The following is a 21,920-nucleotide window of genomic DNA, read 5'->3' on the forward strand; positions in this document are numbered from 1 at the left end:
ATGAAATAAGCATTTAAGTCCACGAAAATTGTATATCTAGCAGAATTACAATAGAGAAAGAGTGAACACAAAATTCATTTTTGAAACTTGAAAGTGTAACGCAATGTGCAAACAAGTTAGTTTTCAAAAGAAAAAAAAAATGTTAAAAAGGAACGCTTCAAATCGATAATTTAAAAATAGTTTTAATTATTTTTTTTAACAAATATAGAATTTGAAATGAAAAAAGTATCCATAAATATGTTTTAATTTTTTTTAGATAGATTTTCGTGGCAGATATTTTTTACTCCTCCATACGTTGCACTTTGACATGTCACAAGCGCATCATCTTTGCCATGCATGAATGATATGTATTTATGGATAATATCCAAATTCATCTTGACATAAATAAAAAATATTTGATTTGATTAATGAAATGTATGAGTAATACTTGATTTATTATATCTTGTATGGAGATAAGGATGTGAATAGATATATATTTATCCATTATCTGTTTCTATTCTTGTCTTTATTTTAAATTTCTATAAACTTAATTTATTTATTTTTCAAAATTTACTTGAAATTTATGTAATTTTCACTCTATTTTAAATTTATGTTAGATGAAACTTAATTAATATAATTTTGTAATTGTTACTATATTTTGAAATTCTTATTTTTTATATTTTCATAAAAAATTGTTTGATTAATTTTTGAATGAATACGAGACGATGATAGGTATACTCGATATCTATCTGGGACGAAGATAAAATACAAATTTCATACTTAGCAGATATCAGGATAGGGATGAGTATAAGATACGAATTTAGAGACGAATCAAGGATATTGAAACTTGTATTTGCCCTGTCTTATTGTCATCCCAACTCTTGATCTTAACTGTTGTAGTCATGACTTTCTCCTCAACATGGTGATGACTCAACTCAAGAAGAAAGGGAGCTCTAGAGTCTAGTCATTTCATGCCTTAACTGATTGAAGAGGACAACACTATGTGCGATGAAGATGGGGGAGTCGACAAATATATGGGTGTCATGAGGGTGGCACCCAACAATGGTCATTTCTAGCAAATACATGATCACTATGATAATTGTTAGAAACAAAAAATCTTTTTTTTTTTTTACGGACAATAATGATGAGAAACACATTAAAACAACACCATAAAAGAAACAAAAGAAAGATCACACAATTTATTTTATGTGATTCAATCCATCATACCTATGTCTATAAAGATGTTCATTATTTATCTCAAAATGTATTACATGTATCCTAAAAAGCCTCCTTTCAAGATTTGTGGGTAAAACTTGAAAATACTTTCCTCACAAGTTTTTTTAGTAGAACTTGGAAACCCCTTCATCACAAGTTTTCTACAAAAACTTGAAATCCTCATTCACAAGTTTTATAGTGAAATTTGAAAACCCTCATTTACAAGTTTAATAGAGAAACTTAGAAATCCTCTTTCATATAACCTCATCTTTCATTTAAGGTAGTGACCTACTCTCTCATTTAAGATGGTGACCTTCTCTACAAGTCGGGTGCATTTTTTCAATTGAAGAGTTTTTATTTATTGACCTTACATCTTAATCTTAAAAGAGAAAATAAATATCTAAAATAAATACAATATATTTCAACTATAAATAATATCCTAAAAAATCAAATATCTTTAGAAATCTAAATAATATTTCAGATATTTAAATTTAAAATTTTGAATTTTTTTTTGTTCACGTGTCTCTCATCTCTAGTTTCCTTATGGTTCTTGCCATGATGATCTTCACCATTGTATTTAGATGACCATTCTTACACCCTTGTTTTCCTCATCTCAACGGCTTCATCTTCTATGGGAAGCAACACACCTTATTGATGGATGGGATAGAGGAAACAAAACACCAAACACATATAGTATGAAGGATACGTTTAGAAGAAGACCCACGATAAAGAACTTGAAGACAAATATGGAAACTCATTTATAACTTTAAATGTATAATTTTATATATATGTTTAATAAATCTTAACCATTCAATTTTTAATTTATATATCCAACATGTATAAATGATGGTCCATTCATGTATCACATAATGTAGTACTTTAAAATAATGCTTCATCTGGTGTCACCTAACTTCCTACTTCATGGTAGAACTATTAGTTAAAAAGTATCTGAATGAATTTACATTTTTTATGGCAGTTATTATTAAGAAAAAAAAAATCTTACATGAAAGATCATGTTAGGTGGTGCATAGGTAGAGTAGCAAACTAAAGTATCAACTTTGTTGAAACTAAAGTATCTTACGGAAAAGTAAGTTTAGTAATAAACTATGGTATTTATATCCAATTCTATCACTATTGTACAAATTTGCCCAATAATATCAACTTCAATAGTGATTAATTGTTCAAGGAATGATTCAATCGAAAAGGTTATACCAAAATTCACTATAAGAAACAAAGGGAACTAACGAAACTAATTAACTACAATTTTATTTAAGAAAAGAAAGAAAAATGGTAAAAAAAAAAAAACTTACATAGAATACTCGAAACTGAAAATCATCAAAAAGATTAGGCAAATTGGCAGATTGAGAATTTGTGTAAAAGTGTTTTTTTAACCCAATTTGAGTATTTAAGGAAATTAATTACAATGAACACTTAATATAGATCATACACGTGTATATACACACTTATAACACCTAATAATTAACATTAACTACTTCATAATTTTTTTTAATGTAATTGAAAAATAAATCTCCTTAGAAGTAACTTTGTCACTTCAATTTACATTTGTAATGAGACATTCTCTCTTCAAATTCTGCCAATATTTTGACTCATTTTCTTCAATATATATACCCTTCAAAGTAATTTGAAAAATCACCTATAATAAAATAATAATAATTTGAATTCCTTAATTAAATTATCTAAAGTTTAAATCTTAATTTTAGATATAAAATATATTATGTGCAAAAACAATATCCATCATATAAATGTTTGTAATTCTCAACAAAAATTAGTTACTACTTTTAATAGGGAATATTTCATACAAATATAATAGTTTAAAAAAAAGTCTTATATATTTTTAATATTTATCAATTTTTGATATGAGTTTAATTACTATTAACTATAGAAATAAACTTATTTTAAAGTATCAATCAATCAAAATTCATGTTAAATAATATTTTTAAGTTGCATCAACAAACTTATTTTATATAGTAAATTAAAATTGAATGATAGCGTAGAAAGGTACCATAATACATACAAGATTCTGTCTTTCAATATATATACATATATAAATAAAGGTGTTATTTTAGTTTTTCTTGAAAAACATAAATAAGTAAGTAAGCAATAAGTGAAGAAAATTTGAATATTTTTGTTCATTTCAATTTTCTTTTAAGGTAAAACTAAAAAGGGGTTTGAAAGTTAAATTAGAAAAAAAAAAAAAAAAAAAAACAACGAACTCAGTATATAAGCGTATGTTTTATAATAATTTTTTCCTATGAAATTTGTTCATATTATATATGTGACACAACAAATTTTACTGTGTGCTATTTAGAAAGCCGCTAAAAAATTAGAAGTAAGAAAATTGTTAAAAATAACGTCGCCATTTCCAGAAATGAACACCTGTTATTTAATTAACAAAGAAAAAAAGTGGCCCATTGTGTGCAAACCAGAGACGGGCCGAATGGTAACGGGCCTGGCCCAAGAAAAGGAGAAGTGCTATCGGCGTGGGCTATAAAAGAGGAAATTAGGGTTTGGCAAGGCAAAGAAATCGCAGCAGAGCATAGGAGAGTAGAGGAAAACCCTAGTGAAGAAGATGGTGAAGTTCCTGAAGCCGAACAAGGCGGTGATCGTCCTGCAGGGGCGCTACGCAGGGCGCAAGGCGGTGATCGTGAGGACCTTCGACGACGGAACGAGGGAGCGCCCCTACGGCCACTGCCTGGTCGCCGGCATCAAGAAGTACCCGAGCAAGGTCATCAAGAAGGACTCTGCCAAGAAGACCGCGAAGAAGTCTAGGGTTAAGGCCTTCGTGAAGCTCGTGAACTACCAGCACCTCATGCCCACGCGCTACACGCTCGACGTCGATCTCAAGGACGCTGTTACTCCCGATGTTCTCGCTTCCAAGGACAAGAAGGTCACCGCTCTCAAGGAGACCAAGAAGCGCCTCGAGGAGAGGTTCAAGACTGGCAAGAACAGGTGGTTCTTCACCAAACTCAGATTCTGATTTTACCATGCTTCTTTTCGCCTTCTTTTCGCATATCTTATCGAGACTCTTATTGTGCTTTTAGATTTTGTCGTGTCCTTTTTTATTAATATATTTGTCTTTTGATAATTTACGAGGATAATGAATGCGAACATTTTTGATAGTGTGGATTTCGTTTAATCGTCTCCGTTTCGTAAGGTTTTAATCGCGATGATTGCGTGGTTTGAATGTTTCTCAAGTTTCTGTTAACTCTTTTTGTTTTTTTTTTATTTTTACTTTGGCGTGATTTTTAGGGTTTTGATGATTCTGCGATTGGTTCTCAATTCTTCAATGTCGTAAATCGTGATAAACAAACATGAAATTTAGAATAAATTGGAAAGTTTAGTTTATTTATATGATAGAAAGTAAAACCGAATAGTTGATCACTGAGGCGTGGACTTGACATTCGATGTCGACTCTTCTGTCATGGTGTAGATTTTGTTTCTGTGGATTTTCTTTACTGCTTCCTTAGAATTTGTGAACCTCGCCTCTTAAGGTAATACAATTAACAATTTCAGCTTGTATAAACCGATTAAACTAATCACGAAGTTCGGAGCTTGTAAACTATGTAACTATCAGAATGAGGTTTTGTTGGCCAAGGAAGATCGTGATGCATGGAAAATTTATTTTATGATTAGGGCATCCCCTCACAAAATTAGGTATTTTAGTCTCAAATATTGTATACAAGAGATTAAGAATTGTTTTATTTTTTAAATCCTTGTATACTTTTATTTCTCAAGAAGTTTAATGTCTCTAGGCTTCATCATAGTTTGAGAAAATATTTATATAATCCAGAAAAGACGATTTGGTTAAGGTGTACTCTAGTTATGAGCCCAAAAAATATTCTTGAAGGTAGAGTAACAAAAAGAGTTCAGGTTGATGGCTTGTAGCTCAAGTCCACTTGAGATCTAAACTCAAATAGCTCTGGAATGAACAATGCATGATTTCAAATTGCGACATTAGAAATATGACACAGTACTTCACAAACGGCTTTGGGGTTAACAATGCTTGTTTTCGAATTATCACTTCTAAAAATATGACTTCAAACGCATGAAACAGATGAATTCTAGGGTGGACAAGTATAATGCTGGTCATGTAATTTATACTGTGATATTGTTTTATACCTCTGGCTTTAATAGTATACCGTTTGTGGCAAATTTTTTCACTTTAATTTAATTTAATTTTTATTTCCTTTACCCCCTCCTCTCTCCTTATCCTACAATTAATCGTCATTCTACAAGGCACAATTGGAAGTTGCTGTAACTTCGACTGGGCTACCCGTTCACAAATGCACCCTATGAACAAATCTTACATGGCCTCACTTACCACATCTCCATCCCAAGGAGATGTTCCAGAGACCATTTCCAGATCCAACAATCCGAGCACCACACCAAGTTTTCTCTTCATGCACAAAAAATTCCCTCGTAAATTTTGCAATTAATAATATTTTTGTATCATTGATTGAGAAACAATTAAGAATGTTGGTAATGGATATAAGAGGCCATGACTTAATGAACTGAAGGTGATGAACGAATGAATGAGGCCACTGCGAATTCGCTGAGAAATCTGGAAAGTCATGGCGCACGTTAGTGAGGACCACCGCTACTATGCTTATTACGCCTAGGGCGTGATCAGATTTTCCTCATCCGTCCAAAACCGGAATGACCATGAATCAATACTTTTGAATGGTATGATTCAGATAAGTTTAGAGTGGGTTCATATGGTCTGGTTCAGTTCCAATTCTTTTGATCCATCAAAACTCGAATCCGAATGACTAATAGTGTCTATATACCAATTGTGAATCACTACTTAAACAAATTCTGTTCTAAGAAATTCTTGTGACTGTCGTAGAGAAGTTGACAAAATACCTATTTCCAATTCGAAGACGAAGTATGGCGTTGTAACCGATTATTATGCTACTACTAGAATCTCATTGGCGCCACGATTCTTGGAGAATCACGTAGGACATGTCCTTTTTCAGAGGAACTTTACAAGTCACACTTTTGTTATCCAAAGAAACCAATTACAAGCACCCTTAATTTACCACTGATAAGCTCTAGTGACTTGCAATTTATTGCGGTTTGGAATTTTTGGGTCCAAATCCGTCTGAACCCATCCACTGATAAGGTCTACTACACTAAGTCAAGTTACACGAGCAACAATTACTGCAAGTTGTCAGAGGGTCGACGGCAACAGAAATGACACAATGGTGAGTGGATGCTATTGGAAGTGTGGAATAAGGTCAGAGGATGAAAGGGACATGAAAAATAAAATAAAATAGAGAGAAATTTGCTACAGGTGGTGCATTCTTAAATTTGATAGGAAGTTACAATCATAATATTAGTTATCACCATGAATCACATTTAACGTTGGTGCATCTTAGAATCTGTCTGAAACAGAACATATAAACTATTGAGTGATGCAAGTTTAAAGAATTTTCAACTTCGCAATGCATTCGTCGTCACAATATAGCATAATCCTATACAAGTAAATGCATATTTTCTTCTCTCGTTGAATTTTTAAAATACAATCAAAACATGACTATTGTAACACTTCAATATTAAGCTAAGACATTGACAACGGACTATGCCTAAAAGAGTCTCTAAGCAGCCGCAGTTCAATTAGTTTGCACTTCATCATCGTCCACTTGGCAATCACCATTCTCACCACAAAATCAAAGTCAGTCATTTCTGAAACACAGAAAGCATAGTTAGCCAAAATTTAATATGTAACAATCAACTTTTATGCAGCCCAGAGAACCTAGTGAAGAAGCAGATCTGAAGAACCATCTCAATCGATTCAAGCAAAATGTTTCTTTTGGTGGGGAGAGGGGGACCTCGGCATAAGTCAAGTGATCAGGGTGAGTGAAAATAACAAAGCAAGAATGTTTTACACATGCATATAATAGTAAATTTGTAGGTTTAATATGTTTGACCTGTCCATTTATAAGCAAACAAATGAAACAATTTACAATAGATCAGTAATCACATCCACAACAGAACATTACAACTTGAAAAGGCACCACTGTTAAACATAATGGAAGAATGGATATAACAGCCTCACGGTGCATGTATCATATTTACAAAGTTAAACTGAGGGATTACTTGAAGAATTTCTTTGTGATATAGTCCAGTCGCACAGCGCCAGCACCTATAAAGCTCATCAGCATTTTTCCCGTTCTGAAAGAAATGTTGGCTGCAGCAAGGTAAAACCTTTAGGAGGAGGCATATTACAGTAATGAAACATTTAAATTAAGCCAGATAGGAACCGGAGATGCAAGTTTGTAAAGGCAGACATTAGCCCAATGACACTGAAATTAAGAGGGAGAGAGGCCATATGTCAATTTATTTACGTATAGACAACTGAACCACTCAGTTTCAACCAGTGCATGCCATTATTTACAGAAGAAACCAATTACAAGCACCCTTAATTTACCATGAAAGTTCTCAAGCAAGGGAAGAGATAAAACCTTAAGTTCAAGTTATGGCCTGAAACTGAAATTACCAAAAATCTTCAGCGACTCCATAATTACCACTACAAATTGATATTAAAATCAATGGTACTGTAGCACACTTATTCAATAACATAAATCTGGGCACATTTAAACGGATAAGAAGACCCATCAAAGTCGATTCACAATGAAAATATAGCTTACCTAGTTAGAATGTAATTTATACAGATTATAACTAGTTTTTACAATATGAGCATGACATCTATATGATCAAAAGTCTTGCTACACTAAATTTATCCTGCAAGGAGGTCTATCATGGCCTTATTTTGTAGAAACACACATCAAAAGCAAACAAGAATTTAAACAGTTGATGCAATTTATCATGTTTACAAATTGATTGATCCTGTTTCAATGACAAAAATGTTCATATAAGTTGATATTAAGAGAAATAGATGTTTGTAATTATCTTGAACATTCATCAGAAGATTAAAAGCGTGATAGTTTTTACTCTAGCAAACAAAATAACAAGCTATCACAGTAAGTACCAATTCTTCCCCTAAACACTTTTTAATTTACTTGAAAAGTCACAAAATAAAATAGTGACAAATAATTAAAGTTGGAAGCTACCTCATTTCAGTTTAACTTTCAATATTGTTGCCCAGTCTGTTTTCAATACTGTCCCGTACAGGAAAATTAGCAAACTGCATTCATGAACTACTCATCTGAATTCCAATGTGCTTATAGCGAAAGACACTTCCAAATGTATTCTTCCCCCTCCTTCATGGCCTGGGTATGATGTCACTTTCCGACCAAATTTGTTGCCACCTCCTGCTTTCCCCATTCGAAACTCATTTCCATACATACTGATGTAGAAACAAAAGTCTATGCTATGAAATAGGATCAAATTGATTTATGTTTCTACAAAAGAGCTACATCCTTGTATGGTACAACTTTTCACAATTGTCTTAATATCTAGGTGTTTGAAGATTTTGTGATTATACACAATTTTTCACAAAATTAAAGATCATGACTAGTGTTCCTGAAATTTAAAATGAATCAACAATTTCAATTTATATGTTATAACATGAAACTGAATTCTGAATTGTGACGTGGCATGGACTTTATATTTGACGTCAATTCTTCTAACATGGTGTAGATTTTGTCTTTCTGTGGATGTTGTTGATCTCCTGCGTAGAATTTGTGAACCTCGCCTCTTATGGAAATCCAACTATATCCCGGTTCCTTTTTAATGCCCCGTTCTTTCATTGTGTCTCGCAAGCTAACCCCATCTTGGTACAGTCCTGATTCTATGTATGTGTTAGACAATAGAACATAGGTAGAAGGATGTTGTGGTCGAGTGGAGAGAATCTTTTGAGCTGCGGTTTCTCCCAATTTGGTATTTCCGTGAATTCTACATGCTCCTAATAAGGTTTGCCAAACCATTTCATTTGGCTCAATTGGCATTTTACTTATGAACTCCACTGCTTCATTCAACTGGCCAACACGGCCCAAGAGATCAACAACGCAAGCGTAGTGTTCCATTTCAGGTACCACACCATAGTTGTATTCCATTTGATGGAAGATTCTCAGGCCTTCCTCCACCATTCCTCTGTGGCTGCAGGCAAAAAGGATGCACAGTAACGTGACAGCATTGATCTTTGCATCTGACTGTTCCATCTTTCTGAAGAGTTGGAGGGCATCTTCAACGAGACCATGTTGAGCATAAGTGGATATTATGGCTGTCCATGAAACTGTATCTGGGTTAGAGATCCTTTCGAAAATCTTCTTTGCCCCTGTTAGATTGCCACATTTGGCATACATGTCAATTAGAGCACTTTCTATGCAGGTTTCAGTATCCATGCTGGCCTTGCATGTCAGACCATGAATTTGCTGGCCAAATTCTAGTAAACAAAGACCTCCACATGCGGTAACCACACTAGAAAGGGTAAAATGATTGGGCACAAAGCCTTCATTGCGCATCTGCGAGAAGATGGCCAAGGCTTTTCCCCATTCAGAACATTGGCAATATGCAGTCACCATGGTTGTCCAAGATACTATGTCTTTCTCTTCCATTCTATAAAATATGTTCTCTCCAGCTTCAAGTGAGTCACATTTGACATATGCATCAGCAAGGGCATTGGTTGCACTAATCTGCATTGCATCAAATCCACATTTCAAAGCCATCCCATGAGTCCCTCTCAAGGATTTCAGACACTTCAAAGCAGCAATCGAGTTGAACACACAACAGAATGTGTAAACATCTGGTTTGATATCATTTTGGCACATTCTTGTGAATAGTTGCAAAGCCTCTACGTGAGAACCAGCTTGTGAATAACCCGTTATCATTGCATTCCAAGGCGTGTTAACAAGACAACCAGAGAACTTTGATTCGAAAAGAACTTGCGCATCAGACATAGACCCACACTTGGAGTACATATCAATAAGAGCTGTCCCAACCAAAGTATTGGAATCCAATCCCAAATTAGAAGCATAGCTGTGAACTTGGTGACACTTGTGAATGTCACCTAACTGTCCAACTGCCTTGGAAACACTTACAAAGGTGAAATTATTAGGTGTGACCCCTACTTCAATCATGTTCATAAAACAATCAAATGCTTGTAGGTGTAAACCGTTAGAGGTAAACCCTGAAATCATTGCATTCCAAGAGACAATGTTAAGCTCTGGCATAGTGTTGAACACCTTAACTGAACTCTCACTCTCCCCCAACTTTGCATACATGTTAAGAAGTGAAGTACCGACAACAGTATGCATTAGAAAGCCCGTCACAACAACGTGAGCATGCACCATCTCACCCAACCCAACCGAATCTAACCCCACACATGACTGCAACACGGCAGAGAAAGCAAAGCCATCCGGCAACACCCCTTGGTCCAACATCATGCAAAAGAGTTCCACCCCATCGCGGTAGTAGCCATGTTCATTGGACGCAACAATCATGACGGTCCAAGAAAACACATTTCTGTGAGACATTCCATCAAACACCTTGCGGGCAGCTTCGTAGTCATTGCATTTAGAGTAGGCGTGAGCTGCGTGATTCAGAAGCACCAACAAGTCGCGGTCGACAAAACCTGACTTTAGAACGTGCCCATGAACGCAATTTGCATGCTTTAGAGACCCACTTTCGTCGCAGGACTTTAAGAGGTCGATGAGGGGTTGAATACGGGACTTGGTGAAGCTGCTTCCATGGCGGTTTTTCGAAAGCGATGGAGTCTGCGGCACAGAAACTATGGGTGGTGGGTGGTGTGAATGATGATGAAGAGTGGCTACTTTGTTTGCGGAAGCATGAGGAAGAGGTTGGTGCACGCAGTGTGCAATGGAGAAGCTCATGCTACAACTCGTTCGGACCCGGAATTCCTCTGCTTCTTATCTAAACTAGCGGCTATGCTGCTCAAAATATTCAGTTTAAAATTAAGATATAACAACGTAACTTTTACATGCGAATCCAATTGAAAGTTAAAGATAGGATAAGTGTGTTGATTTTATAATGATTAAATATTATAAATAATTATTTATTTTTATAATAATAAAAAGTACTATAAAAAATGATTTTGATTAGTTGATTATCTAAAATATTACACTTTCTGATTTAAACAAACAACAATAACAGAGAGAAAAAAGTTCAATGACTCCATTCATTTAATAGAAATCAAAATATTGGTTACATTGTTCCTCTCGAAGCTCCAACTCTGCAACCTTCAACTATCATGGATCTGTATGTATACAGAACATTAACGAAGATTGAAAAAAAAACACACAAAAGGACTGAAAATGCTAAAAGTTACATTCATTGAAATCATTTCTTTTATTTATTTCTCTAACTTACATTAATTTCATTCATTTTCTACGCAGTTGAAAAGGATATCAAACTATTTTTTTTATATAATCATAATATTGATACAAGTATTAAATAGTGATTAATTTCTACCAGAAATAGTAAATACATATAAAATGAATATTTTTCTCTTAATATAATCTATTTTTCATGATTGTTTTTATGAAGAAAAAAAAGAGATTTTTGGCTAATTGAAATAACAACTAAAATTTGTATTAAAAAATCTGAAAATAAAATAATTTCATATGTTTGTGATTACTTTCAACAATTTGCTTTTAAAGCTATTTTATTACATAAAATTGATTTTTGACTAAAAACCTATTTTAGTCCCTTATAATCATTTTAGTATATTTAAATAAAATTAAATATCTCAAAAAAAATCAAAAATTACTCAAACAAAAATTAATTTTGATTATCATCGTTTTATAATTAATTAATTATTAAAATGATCTAATTTTCATAGAGTTAGCAAATAAATCTCTTAATTGACATTTAAAGTTTGTGTTTTAAGTCTTTACATTAGTTCATTAAAACCTTGAGGTGTTCAGAGCCTAAGGTTAAGAAAGTATTCGCAAGATTTTAGCCTTAACAGGCTAAAGAAAGGTAGAATAGTCTAGAACGGTAGAAAATCAAGAAAAAGAAAAACCCAAGAAGTTCAGGTTGGTGACTTGGAGAAGCTCAAGTCCACCTGAGATGAAACTCGAATTGTACTTCACAATACTAGTACTATGTCGTCCGGAAAAACAAAGCATGACCTCAAATGATCGCTTTTGATAAATGACGCTCAAACACCGTGAAACAAAACATACAAACTATGACTCCAATAAAAACTATGTACAACGTAGAATGGTGTAACTTCTCAATATTCCTTCCATATAAGCATTTTTATTAACAAATATCCCATGTGCTACACAGCTGTGCATGTTCTTGCTTCTCATGGAAATTATAAAAATACAATTAAATGATGACTGTAGGTAACAATTCAATACTAAGCAAAGGAATTGACACCAGACCAGACGAAGGAGAGACGCCTAGATAGTCACAAAGCGGCAGCAGGTCAATCATTTTTGCAATCATTGTCCATTCAGCAATCGTCATTCCCGCCTTAAAATCAAAGTCAGTCCTTCCTGAAACAGAGAAAGCTTAGTTAGCCAAAATTCAAGGGAGAAGCAGAAGCATCTCAGTTCATTCAACCAGAATATTTCTTTTGGGAGGTGGGGGGATCAATATAGTATAACTCGAGTGGTCAAGGTGGGTGAAAATTACAAAGCAAGAATGTTTTACACATGCATATAAGTAATTGTAAAATTCAAGGTTTGAATATGTGTGTGACTACCTAAATATATAATTACAAAAGGAAAACAAATGTAAGCAACAATATACAACAGATCAGTAATCACATCCAAAATAGAACATTACAACTTGAAAAGCCACCAATGTTAAACCTAATGGTAAGAAGGGAAATTAACCGCCTCACAGTGCATGTATCATATTTACAAAGCATAATATGAAGTTAAACTCTGAAGGATTACTTGAATAGTTTCTCTGTGATATGGTTTAATCGTGCAATATCAGCACCTATAAGCTCATCAGCCTTTTTCCCATTCTGAAAGAAATGAAGTGTTGGCTGCAGAAGGAAAAAAACTAGTTATAACCTTAAGAACGAAATATATTACCGTGAAGAAACATTTAAGATACAAACTTGCAAGGGCAGGCATTAAAAAGCAAATTCTAGTATGTCCACTGAAATTTTAATAAAAATGAGAAATGGCATGTGTCAATTTATTTAAATATAAACAACTGAACCACTCAGGTTCAATCAGCGCATGCCATTAGCACAGAAGAAACAAGTCATAATCACCTTAATTTACCATGAAAGTCCTGAAGTAAGGGAAGAAATAAAATCTTAAGTTTAAAACATGAATTCCACATTACCAAAAGCCTTGCAGAGATTTAAGGTCTGAAATTGCCAAAACTAAAGTAACACCTTAATTACAAATTGATATTCAAAGCAAGGCTACTGTATCATACTACATAAATCTGTGCACATTCAAACTTACACATCAAAATCAGTTGACAATAAAACATAAACTAACTTATTGAGCACGTATTTATACAAATTACTAGGAGTTGGCATGGGTCCAAACCAACCCAATAATCTGATAAATCCGAACCAAACTGAAGGAAAAAATTGAAATTTGTTCAGACTATTAGATTAGAAAATTGCAAATTCAATCAATACAATTTGGACCCTCTGATTTTAACAGGCAAATTTGTAATATTGAATGTTTTAAGTTAGTACTATGTGATGTTAGATGTTTTAAATTTACAATGTTTTAAGTATGTAATGTTTATCAGTTAGACTTGATGATGTGCACTATGCTTTACAAGTTGCCAAATGTATTTTTTTTTTTTTACATTTTTCATTATTTTTAATAATAAATCAAATCATCCGATTGGATCACCTCAGATTGGAGACTAAGAAACAAAAAAATCAAATCAATCTAAATCAATTAAAGTTGATCTGTTTTGATGAGAATATGCCTCAAATCTTGATTCAATCCAACTTGTGTCCACCCCGACAAATTACAAGTAGAACTTCGAATATGAGCATGACATCTCTGAGGAAAAGTCTATTCTATATTTAGCTTTCACCATTTCATTAATGAAATAATAATCCACAGAAGGAGCTAAAGGAAGACATAAGAAAAAATAACACAATAAAAATTATTGAAGCAATACCAAAAAGGAGGAAAACAAACAAAAAGAGACATGCATTGATAAAAATAGACAACAGCTGGAAATTGCACAGCCATATTTCTCTAGTGAATGACTAACATGATTCACATGCTACAAGCAAATTATATTGTATGCATGTGTGAAAAAGTTTTTATCACCACAAATTGTATCTGATCAAATAAATTTATAACAATGTTAGATAAATTACCACAGATGTAATCTGCAACTTGCCCAATGTGCCTTGAATTGCTTCCTGGTATAGATGGAAAGAAAGTAAAAGTTTAAGCCACCTTAATACATTATTGATGCCATAAAGCAAGAAATATTTTAAGTCAATGCAAAAACAATACAACATACTTTTAACATGCAAAAAACTAATGGAAAACCAAACACAAAAGGGAGAGTTGATGATTGCAAAATATGTCAATATCTTTTACTCAATTTAGGAAATTATCGGGCATATGTTATGCTTTAGAGTCCTGTTTTTGTCAAAAATGAGTATTCTAAATTGATTTTGTTTAATTAAAATAGTTCTTTAAGTTTAAGGTGTTTTTTATGCTTTTTGTTACTGTTTGAGGCACAGGAAAAGAAGGAAGGAGCAGTGGCCAACAAGAGACTTAAGGAAGCAACTGAACATGTCAAGATCACTTAAGCACGCCAGATTGGTCACTTAAGCGAGACAAGACCAAGAGCAGTCTGAGCATCAGGAGCTCTCAAAGTGAGAGCAAAGCTCTACTCTTAGCAACTATACTTGCTTGAGTGAGTCATCTCAACCTCTTAAGTGAGCAAAAACCAAAGCACTACTAGGAGCACTCGTAAAGTACTCACCCAAGTGCATCATCAAGTAGCTTTGAGTGAGTGGAAACCGCAAGCTAACCTTAGATGTGTCAACAAGCTTGCTTAAGGGAGCTAACCATTGCCACTTAAGCGACGCTATGCCAAAAAAAGTCCATTAAGATTTTTATAAAAATAGGGTTTGAGGGAAAAGAAAAAGCACTTTGCATTTAGCTTATTTCAAAGAGATTAGAGAGAGTAAAAGTGAGAACATTAGTGATCACGGGGTTCTCAACAATCTCCTTCTATACCCTTGTTCAATTTCCTTAGCCATGAGCAGCTATGCCTCTTGTTTTCATTCTTCTCTTAATGCTTGTTATGACTTGATCACCTATTGCATGATCCCATAGATTTATCTAAGGTTGGAAAACCCTTTTAAAAATACGATCTGGGCAAGAATACTAATATCACTTATTACTAGGAATAAAATAAGAATTATTAGTCAACTTTAGGTCTATGATCTTAATTTGGGTTGCTTAATAAACTTTACCAAGGAATTAACATTTTTATAAAGGAACTCATAATTTTTCTCCTAAGGGATTAAGGTTTAAATAATTTCATTGGTTGTTGAATTAACTCAATAATTACTGAAATTGAATAAAAATTGGGAAGAATGTGTGAAGAAGACATCTCTTATCATAAATTTTCAATCATCTTTTAAATTTGTTTTCTTGTGCAGGAACCCTAAATTACTATCTTAATTTTTATACATTCATCAAACAATAATCTTCTAAATCCACCTAATTATCGTTAAAATTAGATTAATCAATGATAGAGTAAATTCTTGTGGATTCGATACTTGGACTTCTGTCCATTTACTAATGAGACAATTGGTAGGCTAGCCTAATGTCTAACAAGAACCCCAAAAGAAAATTAGTGGCGGGCTAAATTTGACACAGTAGCAACCAAACAAAAAGTGCAAAGCATGTTAACTTTTTAAAATTTGATTATATAATGTCCTTGTTGCAAGCATTTAAGTTTATATGATATTGTTAAATAATAACGTTTCTAAGAATGTCTTGAACTTGTGGTGTAATTTTTAATATATTAAAACAAATAGATAATGAGTTAGCAACTATAACATAACTAAATATGTCTTCCATTGCTCAAGAAATATTTAGACTTATCTGGTACATAAATTTTAAGCTATTTACAATTATTTTGTATATCTTATTGAAAATCCAATTTAAATTAAAACTTAAAAGTGGCCCTCCAAATTCCAGTATATAATTCGCAGTTTGGAACCACACATCACACTCCAAATTCCAGTATGTCATGATTCGAAACCACACATCACACAGCAAAATATATTTCATAATTCATACCTGATCAATGTCAATCTTATATGTTGTTACATGAGGGTACTTCTTGCTAAGCTCCCCAACTATAGGAGAAATAAACCTGCCTAAACAGAAATATACACCAGGAAAATTGTGAGAGTTTCACTTTGCAATAAAGACAGCAAGAAAAAATACACAAACAATGAAGCATGAACACCACCTCTCAGCAGACTGTCAATGGGCATAACATGTGACACCCACATAATTTTTACACCAGCATAATGGCAGTTTTAAGAAAAGACTAATTACAACCATAACAGGGGAACCAATCGGGATGCAAAATAAAGTTTTCAATCCAGATATCTCATGGATATCCAGTTCGCAAGCCTGCTATCAGAATATCCGGTTTTTAGTATATCACAAAGCTGAAGATCCCCGTGTGTGTATAATTTGAAGAGTAATTTACCGTTGGGTATCATAAAGCAAATATTTCTTTTAATTAAATTATATGATCACCGTCGGAATCTCATTGTCATTTTTTCAATGGTGATGAACCGCAGTAAAACACAGAAGAATTCATTGCAAATATCCGAGTGAAGAAAAGAAAAGGCACAGCAACTTACAAGGCCCACACCAGACCGCAGTGAAATAGAAGATGGCGTGCAGCGAGTCATCTATTCATCAGAAAGACCAAATCAGCCCTCTGAATATATTCATCGAGAGTCGATTTGCATAAATGTTACTAAAAAGAAGAACGAGATAACAGGTGTGAGAAAACGTACCTCGAACTTTGGTAAGGATGTTGTTGAACTCTTCCTCGGAATTGATGAGGACAACGTCGGAAGGAGCTGGAAATGAGTAAACATTAGAGTTAGCGAATTGAGGAGGTTAATGAAGAGGTGAAAGTGAGAGAGGGACCTGCGGCGGAGGAGAGGGAGTGGGAGTGGTGGAAGGAGGGGAGGAAGGAGAGCTGAGAGGAGGCGACGGCGGTGGCGAAGAGAGAGGGTTTGGATGGGAGCGAAGGAAGACGGTGGTGAGCGTTGAAGAAGATTGGGCGAACCCTATTCTTTATCGCATGCCCAACTGCCAAGGATCGAACCACCCACATTCTCGCCATATCCTTCCTCTCTTCTCCTGCTTGCCTTTTCTCACTTCACAAACTTTCAAACAATAAACGCTTTTCTTTATCCCCTAGGGTTTACTTCCTTACGACGCATTCTCTCTAAAACATCAAACGAAATTGCGTGGGAATTTATCCAATTTAGATTCAACATTCTTTTTTTAATTTATGTAAATACGTAAAAGTTTATTTTTAGTTTCTCATTTTCTAAACATTAACTTTGAGAATTTTCATTTTTAAATGTGAAAAAGTTTATGTATGTCATTAATTTTGTTAATCAAATTTAATGATGCTAATTAGTTAGTAGTAGACATGTTAAAAAAAATCATATTTTGTAAGTTCACATAAATCTTAATTTTAAGAAACTTGTAAATGTTAAGTATTAGATACTCGAAAAAAGGTTAATATGTGTAGATATTTTCTGAAGAGTGAAAGAAAATAAAATACTATCTAATCGGAGAGCGAAGTTTTTTTCTTTTGCAGAAAAAATGACTTTGGTTTAATTAGTCATATCGACACTTCTAACTTATACTATGTAATATCTACATTTCCAAATGGGAAGGCGACACAAGCTTTAAAGATCTCTATATTTTTAAAAAGGTTATGATTATGAAATTGGGTTTGAGCATTATTAGTAATTCAAATGCCTTGTGGGTTAAAGTGTTTGAAGAATAAGTATTGTGCTACTCACTCTTCCATCCCACATGTTTAGAAAAAGGAACCCTTATTAAAGGTATGAAAAACCATTATAGTTACTTTAAAGGATATTACGTGTGCTAGTAGGTGGTTCATTAGGAATGGTCGTCAAACCTCATTATGGAATGAAAGTTGGTTGCCACTAGGGATTGTTCTTAGGGATTTCAACATCAATGTCCCTAATACTAAGTTATAGAAGAATGTTTATCATTATATCAACGCTGATGAGAGGAAGAATCTTAGGTGTTTGTCCAAATGGGTTCCAAATTATATATTTATGAAAATCTCATCATTCTTCCATGTTTTTGCTTATTTACTTGATGATTGTTTTGTGTCTTTTCCACCAAAACAACTTATGAATTCTTAAGTAACACAACTGATCATCCCCACGTGTCGATCTGGATTGATATTTGGAAGACTTGTATTCCTCACAAATCTAAATCCTTTTGTGGAAAATTGTCATGGAGGCCTTGCCAACTAGGAGTTACCTTTTTGTGGTTGGGACATTGTGGGAACTGATATTTGTCCTATATTTAACTCTTTTGGAGAAACTAATCTCCTTATTTTGATAGACTATCCCTTTACAAATGAAGTTTGGTTCAATTTGGGAATCCATTCTTCTGACACTTTTTTCTAGCCCAAAGAGGTGCAACGATGGATTTCCTTCAATGCTAACCATAGTCATAATCATCATTGGCATTACTAGTTTATTACTTTTGCTACTATGGCTTATAATCTCTAGTCGGCTAAAAAGAAAATGGTGTTCTAGAATTTTCACTTTTCCCCTGATTTTATCTTTAAGCAATCTCTTTTAAAAACTAATACTGTCTCAAAGGCCTCTGATGTATAAGCTCACCCCCAACGTCTTACTCCATCATATTACACTAATCATGTCTGTTGGGATAAATTCTCTCCTCCTTGGATCAAGTGTAATGTTGACAGCTCTTTAAAAAAGGAAACCCAATGAGCCTCATGCACAAGTGTTTTTTGTGACAACCTTGGAAATTGGGAGCTTGGGTTTGTGCGAAAACCTTGGATCATCTGAGGTCCTCATTGTGGAGCTTTGGGGAATCCTCTTCGTACTTCAGATTGCGTAGAATAAGGGTTATTGCATGTTTTTATTAGAGAGTGACTTTAAAGTTGTTGTGTACTTGGTCCTTCATTGTCAAAATCTTCATCACCCTTGTTGGAGTATGATTTCCAACATCAAAGATTGGCTAGCTAATGATTTGGAGGTTCATTTTTACTATATCTTTAGGGAGGCCAATGTTGTGGTTGATTAACTTGCTACTTGGAGTCATTTCGTCAGTTCGGATACCATGGAATGTCCTCTACCTCTGGGAGAAGTTTATCTTCCTTTACTTCATGATATATTAGGAGTTAAATATTCTCGTTTAGTTTTGTTCTAGTTTCTGGGGCTTGACCCCACTTAAAAAAAAAAAGATGTTTAACATTGAAATTTATTATAAGATATATAAAAAATTAATAATAAAAATACATTTCTTTCTTGAGAAAAATATAATTTTTTAAATAATTATATTATTAGTACAAAATATCTATTAATTTCACTAATTAATCTCCGATATCCCTAATCGATTATTGAAACTTTTTTTTTCAATCACCTTTTTTAATACTATTTTGAAGAAGAAAAAAAAGTATATTTTGAAAGAGTGACGCTATTTTCTTTTTCATGTTTTATTTTATAATTTTTTTATTTCTTGATATAGTATTCATTCATGTTTATCGCGAACTATTTTCCTATCTTTCTTTCATTAAAAAAATCACTGTGAAAAGAAGTAAGAGTGTAAGAAATTATTGATTTTATAAAATGTAATGTTAAGCAGGATAACTGATATTAAAATTTCTCCAACAACTTTTGCCCATTCAGTTTTTATTCTTTTCCAATTTTACTTGTTCAATGTCCTCTATTTTAAAATATAATAAGAAAAAACCTTAAGAAATTTTTATTTTATAAAATAAAAGCATAAATAATTATCTTCATGTTCGGTTACAGGTTATCTTTAAAAGCATTTGATTTTATATAATATTACGAGAAAATATAATTATAACTTTTATATATTCTCACACACACATACATATATACATATATACATATAGAGAGCATATCAAGTGAGAAGAATTTATTATGAGAATGTGAGAAGGTGAAAATATAACCCTTAAATTAATCAAGTGAGAAAAAATTTGGGATTTAATCAAGTGAGAGAAAATTAATAGAGTTATATTTTAACCTTCTCACCCTCTCATAATAAATTCTTCTCACTTGATATGCTCTCATACATATATATATATATATATATATATATATATATATATATATATTATAGATAAATTAGGTCATATTTTAAAACTGTTGCCTTTAAATATTACTAGAGGAATGAGGTATTAAGTGCCTTTGTAATATTTTAAAAAAATAATAAAATGAGTGATTACGGATGTTGTTGTGGGTGAAAATAGACAATTATTGATGAGAGATTGCGTAGAAATAAGAAAGAAAAAAAAAAAAGACAATTGATGCATTCACCAATAATAAAATATTATTAGTGAAAAGTGATATTATACATGTCTATAATTTTTTAATTAAAAAAATGAAAAAAATAATAATAAAATAAGTAATTATTTAAATAGTGAGTGAAAAATATAAATATTTTCGGCGAAAAATTGTACACAAAAAGTAAGAAGAAAAAAATGTAAACAATTGATATATTCATAATACTGTTTAAAGGTAAAATGATTTCAATAAAATGAAAAAGAAAAATTAGTAATGACTTATGAGTGAATATATCTTTCTTTATTGTATAGATAAAAACAAGACTTAATTAATAAGCTGTTGTGGCGTTGCCTAAGAAGATGAAATAAATAAAAATGCATGTGGGAAACATATAAACTCAAAGCAACTTAAAATCGTTCATTAACAGTGCCCCAAATTAGCTACAGACTTAAAACATGTCACAAATGTGCCTCCAAAAAATTTAATAAATCAGTCACAAAACAAACTTAAAATAACTCATAAATAGTCCCAAATAGCCCTATGAGCACATAAATTACCACAAGATGGACCTAAACTAGCTTTGAACCAAAAACCTCAAATCAGTCCCAAACAAAAACAATCACAAAAACAAACCCCAAACTTGTTGGCACATGTATGCAAACAGTTGCAACACATTGGGCCGAAAAATGATCACAAGTGGGTTTCCCACTCAAAATGAGACTCTAACGTGTTTCATTATGAGCAATGAAGATGGTGCAGTCCAGGGGCATCTTTCTTTCATTCCTACAACCACTTTCTCCAAGTTTTCTTTCAAAACTCCATTGTCAATCATAGTTCCAACCGTTTCTTGATTCTTGTATTTGATTCGCTTGCCTTGTTTTCTTTATTCTTCGCAAATTGATTTGTTATTATATTTTAAAGGGTTCTTCAAAGTTGAAGGGTTTAGTTTAGTAATGTATTTTTGGATTGGATTATAGTCACTGTTACAACTATCTTAAGAGTGAGGGAAAGAGGGTGGAGAAGGATGTTACACTTTTGGCAAAAGTTCAATTCGTCGTAAGTAGAAAAATGTACATAAATCTAAATATTGAATACTTGCATATTAATTAATTAACCTAATTTAATATTAACTAGGGAAAAATATATTTATTTCAAATATGCAATAAAGATTAAAAAAAAACATTTTTGTTGGTATTTAGAGTAATAAAAAGATTGAAAAGATAATTGA

General features: G+C 33.0%; 3 protein-coding genes across 5 annotated transcripts; 1 reads left to right on the forward strand and 2 right to left on the reverse strand.

Annotated features, from left to right (window-relative positions):
• Window positions 1–3,718: 3,718 nt before the first annotated feature.
• LOC109812817 (large ribosomal subunit protein eL27) lies at window positions 3,719–4,334 on the forward strand. Its single transcript, XM_020376879.3, has one exon. The coding sequence runs from the start codon at window positions 3,785–3,787 to the stop codon at window positions 4,190–4,192; it is 408 nt and encodes a 135-aa protein (XP_020232468.1). The 5' UTR covers window positions 3,719–3,784; the 3' UTR covers window positions 4,193–4,334.
• A 2,302-nt stretch (window positions 4,335–6,636) lies between these two features.
• On the reverse strand, window positions 6,637–11,456 carry LOC109812791 (pentatricopeptide repeat-containing protein At3g16610). Of its 2 annotated transcripts, none has more exons than XM_020376842.2 (3): window positions 8,289–11,456; window positions 7,315–7,405; window positions 6,637–6,900 (listed from the first exon to the last, which is right to left on the reverse strand). In XM_020376842.2, the coding sequence occupies exon 1, from the start codon at window positions 11,007–11,009 to the stop codon at window positions 8,739–8,741; it is 2,271 nt and encodes a 756-aa protein (XP_020232431.1). In that variant the 5' UTR covers window positions 11,010–11,456; the 3' UTR covers window positions 6,637–6,900; window positions 7,315–7,405; window positions 8,289–8,738. The 2 variants fall into 2 exon arrangements, with proteins under 2 accessions (XP_020232431.1, XP_082925024.1); XM_083068898.1 differs by having other exon boundaries at window positions 7,315–7,520.
• Window positions 11,457–12,361: 905 nt separating this feature from the next.
• LOC109812786 (thioredoxin O1, mitochondrial) lies at window positions 12,362–17,601 on the reverse strand. 2 transcript variants are annotated; one of them, XM_020376832.3, is made up of 7 exons: window positions 17,286–17,598; window positions 17,150–17,215; window positions 16,991–17,041; window positions 16,413–16,492; window positions 14,462–14,506; window positions 13,047–13,141; window positions 12,362–12,641 (listed from the first exon to the last, which is right to left on the reverse strand). In XM_020376832.3, exons 1-7 carry the CDS (start codon window positions 17,482–17,484, stop codon window positions 12,632–12,634), a joined length of 546 nt encoding a protein of 181 aa, XP_020232421.1. In that variant the 5' UTR covers window positions 17,485–17,598; the 3' UTR covers window positions 12,362–12,631. The 2 variants fall into 2 exon arrangements, with proteins under 2 accessions (XP_020232421.1, XP_029130108.1); XM_029274275.2 differs by lacking the exon at window positions 12,362–12,641 and having other exon boundaries at window positions 13,043–13,141; window positions 17,286–17,601.
• Window positions 17,602–21,920: the final 4,319 nt, after the last annotated feature.

The sequence above is a fragment of the Cajanus cajan genome, chromosome 2 (assembly GCF_000230855.2).
Source record: "Cajanus cajan strain Asha chromosome 2, NIPB_CcT2T_4, whole genome shotgun sequence".
Classification (NCBI taxonomy): domain Eukaryota; kingdom Viridiplantae; phylum Streptophyta; class Magnoliopsida; order Fabales; family Fabaceae; genus Cajanus; species Cajanus cajan.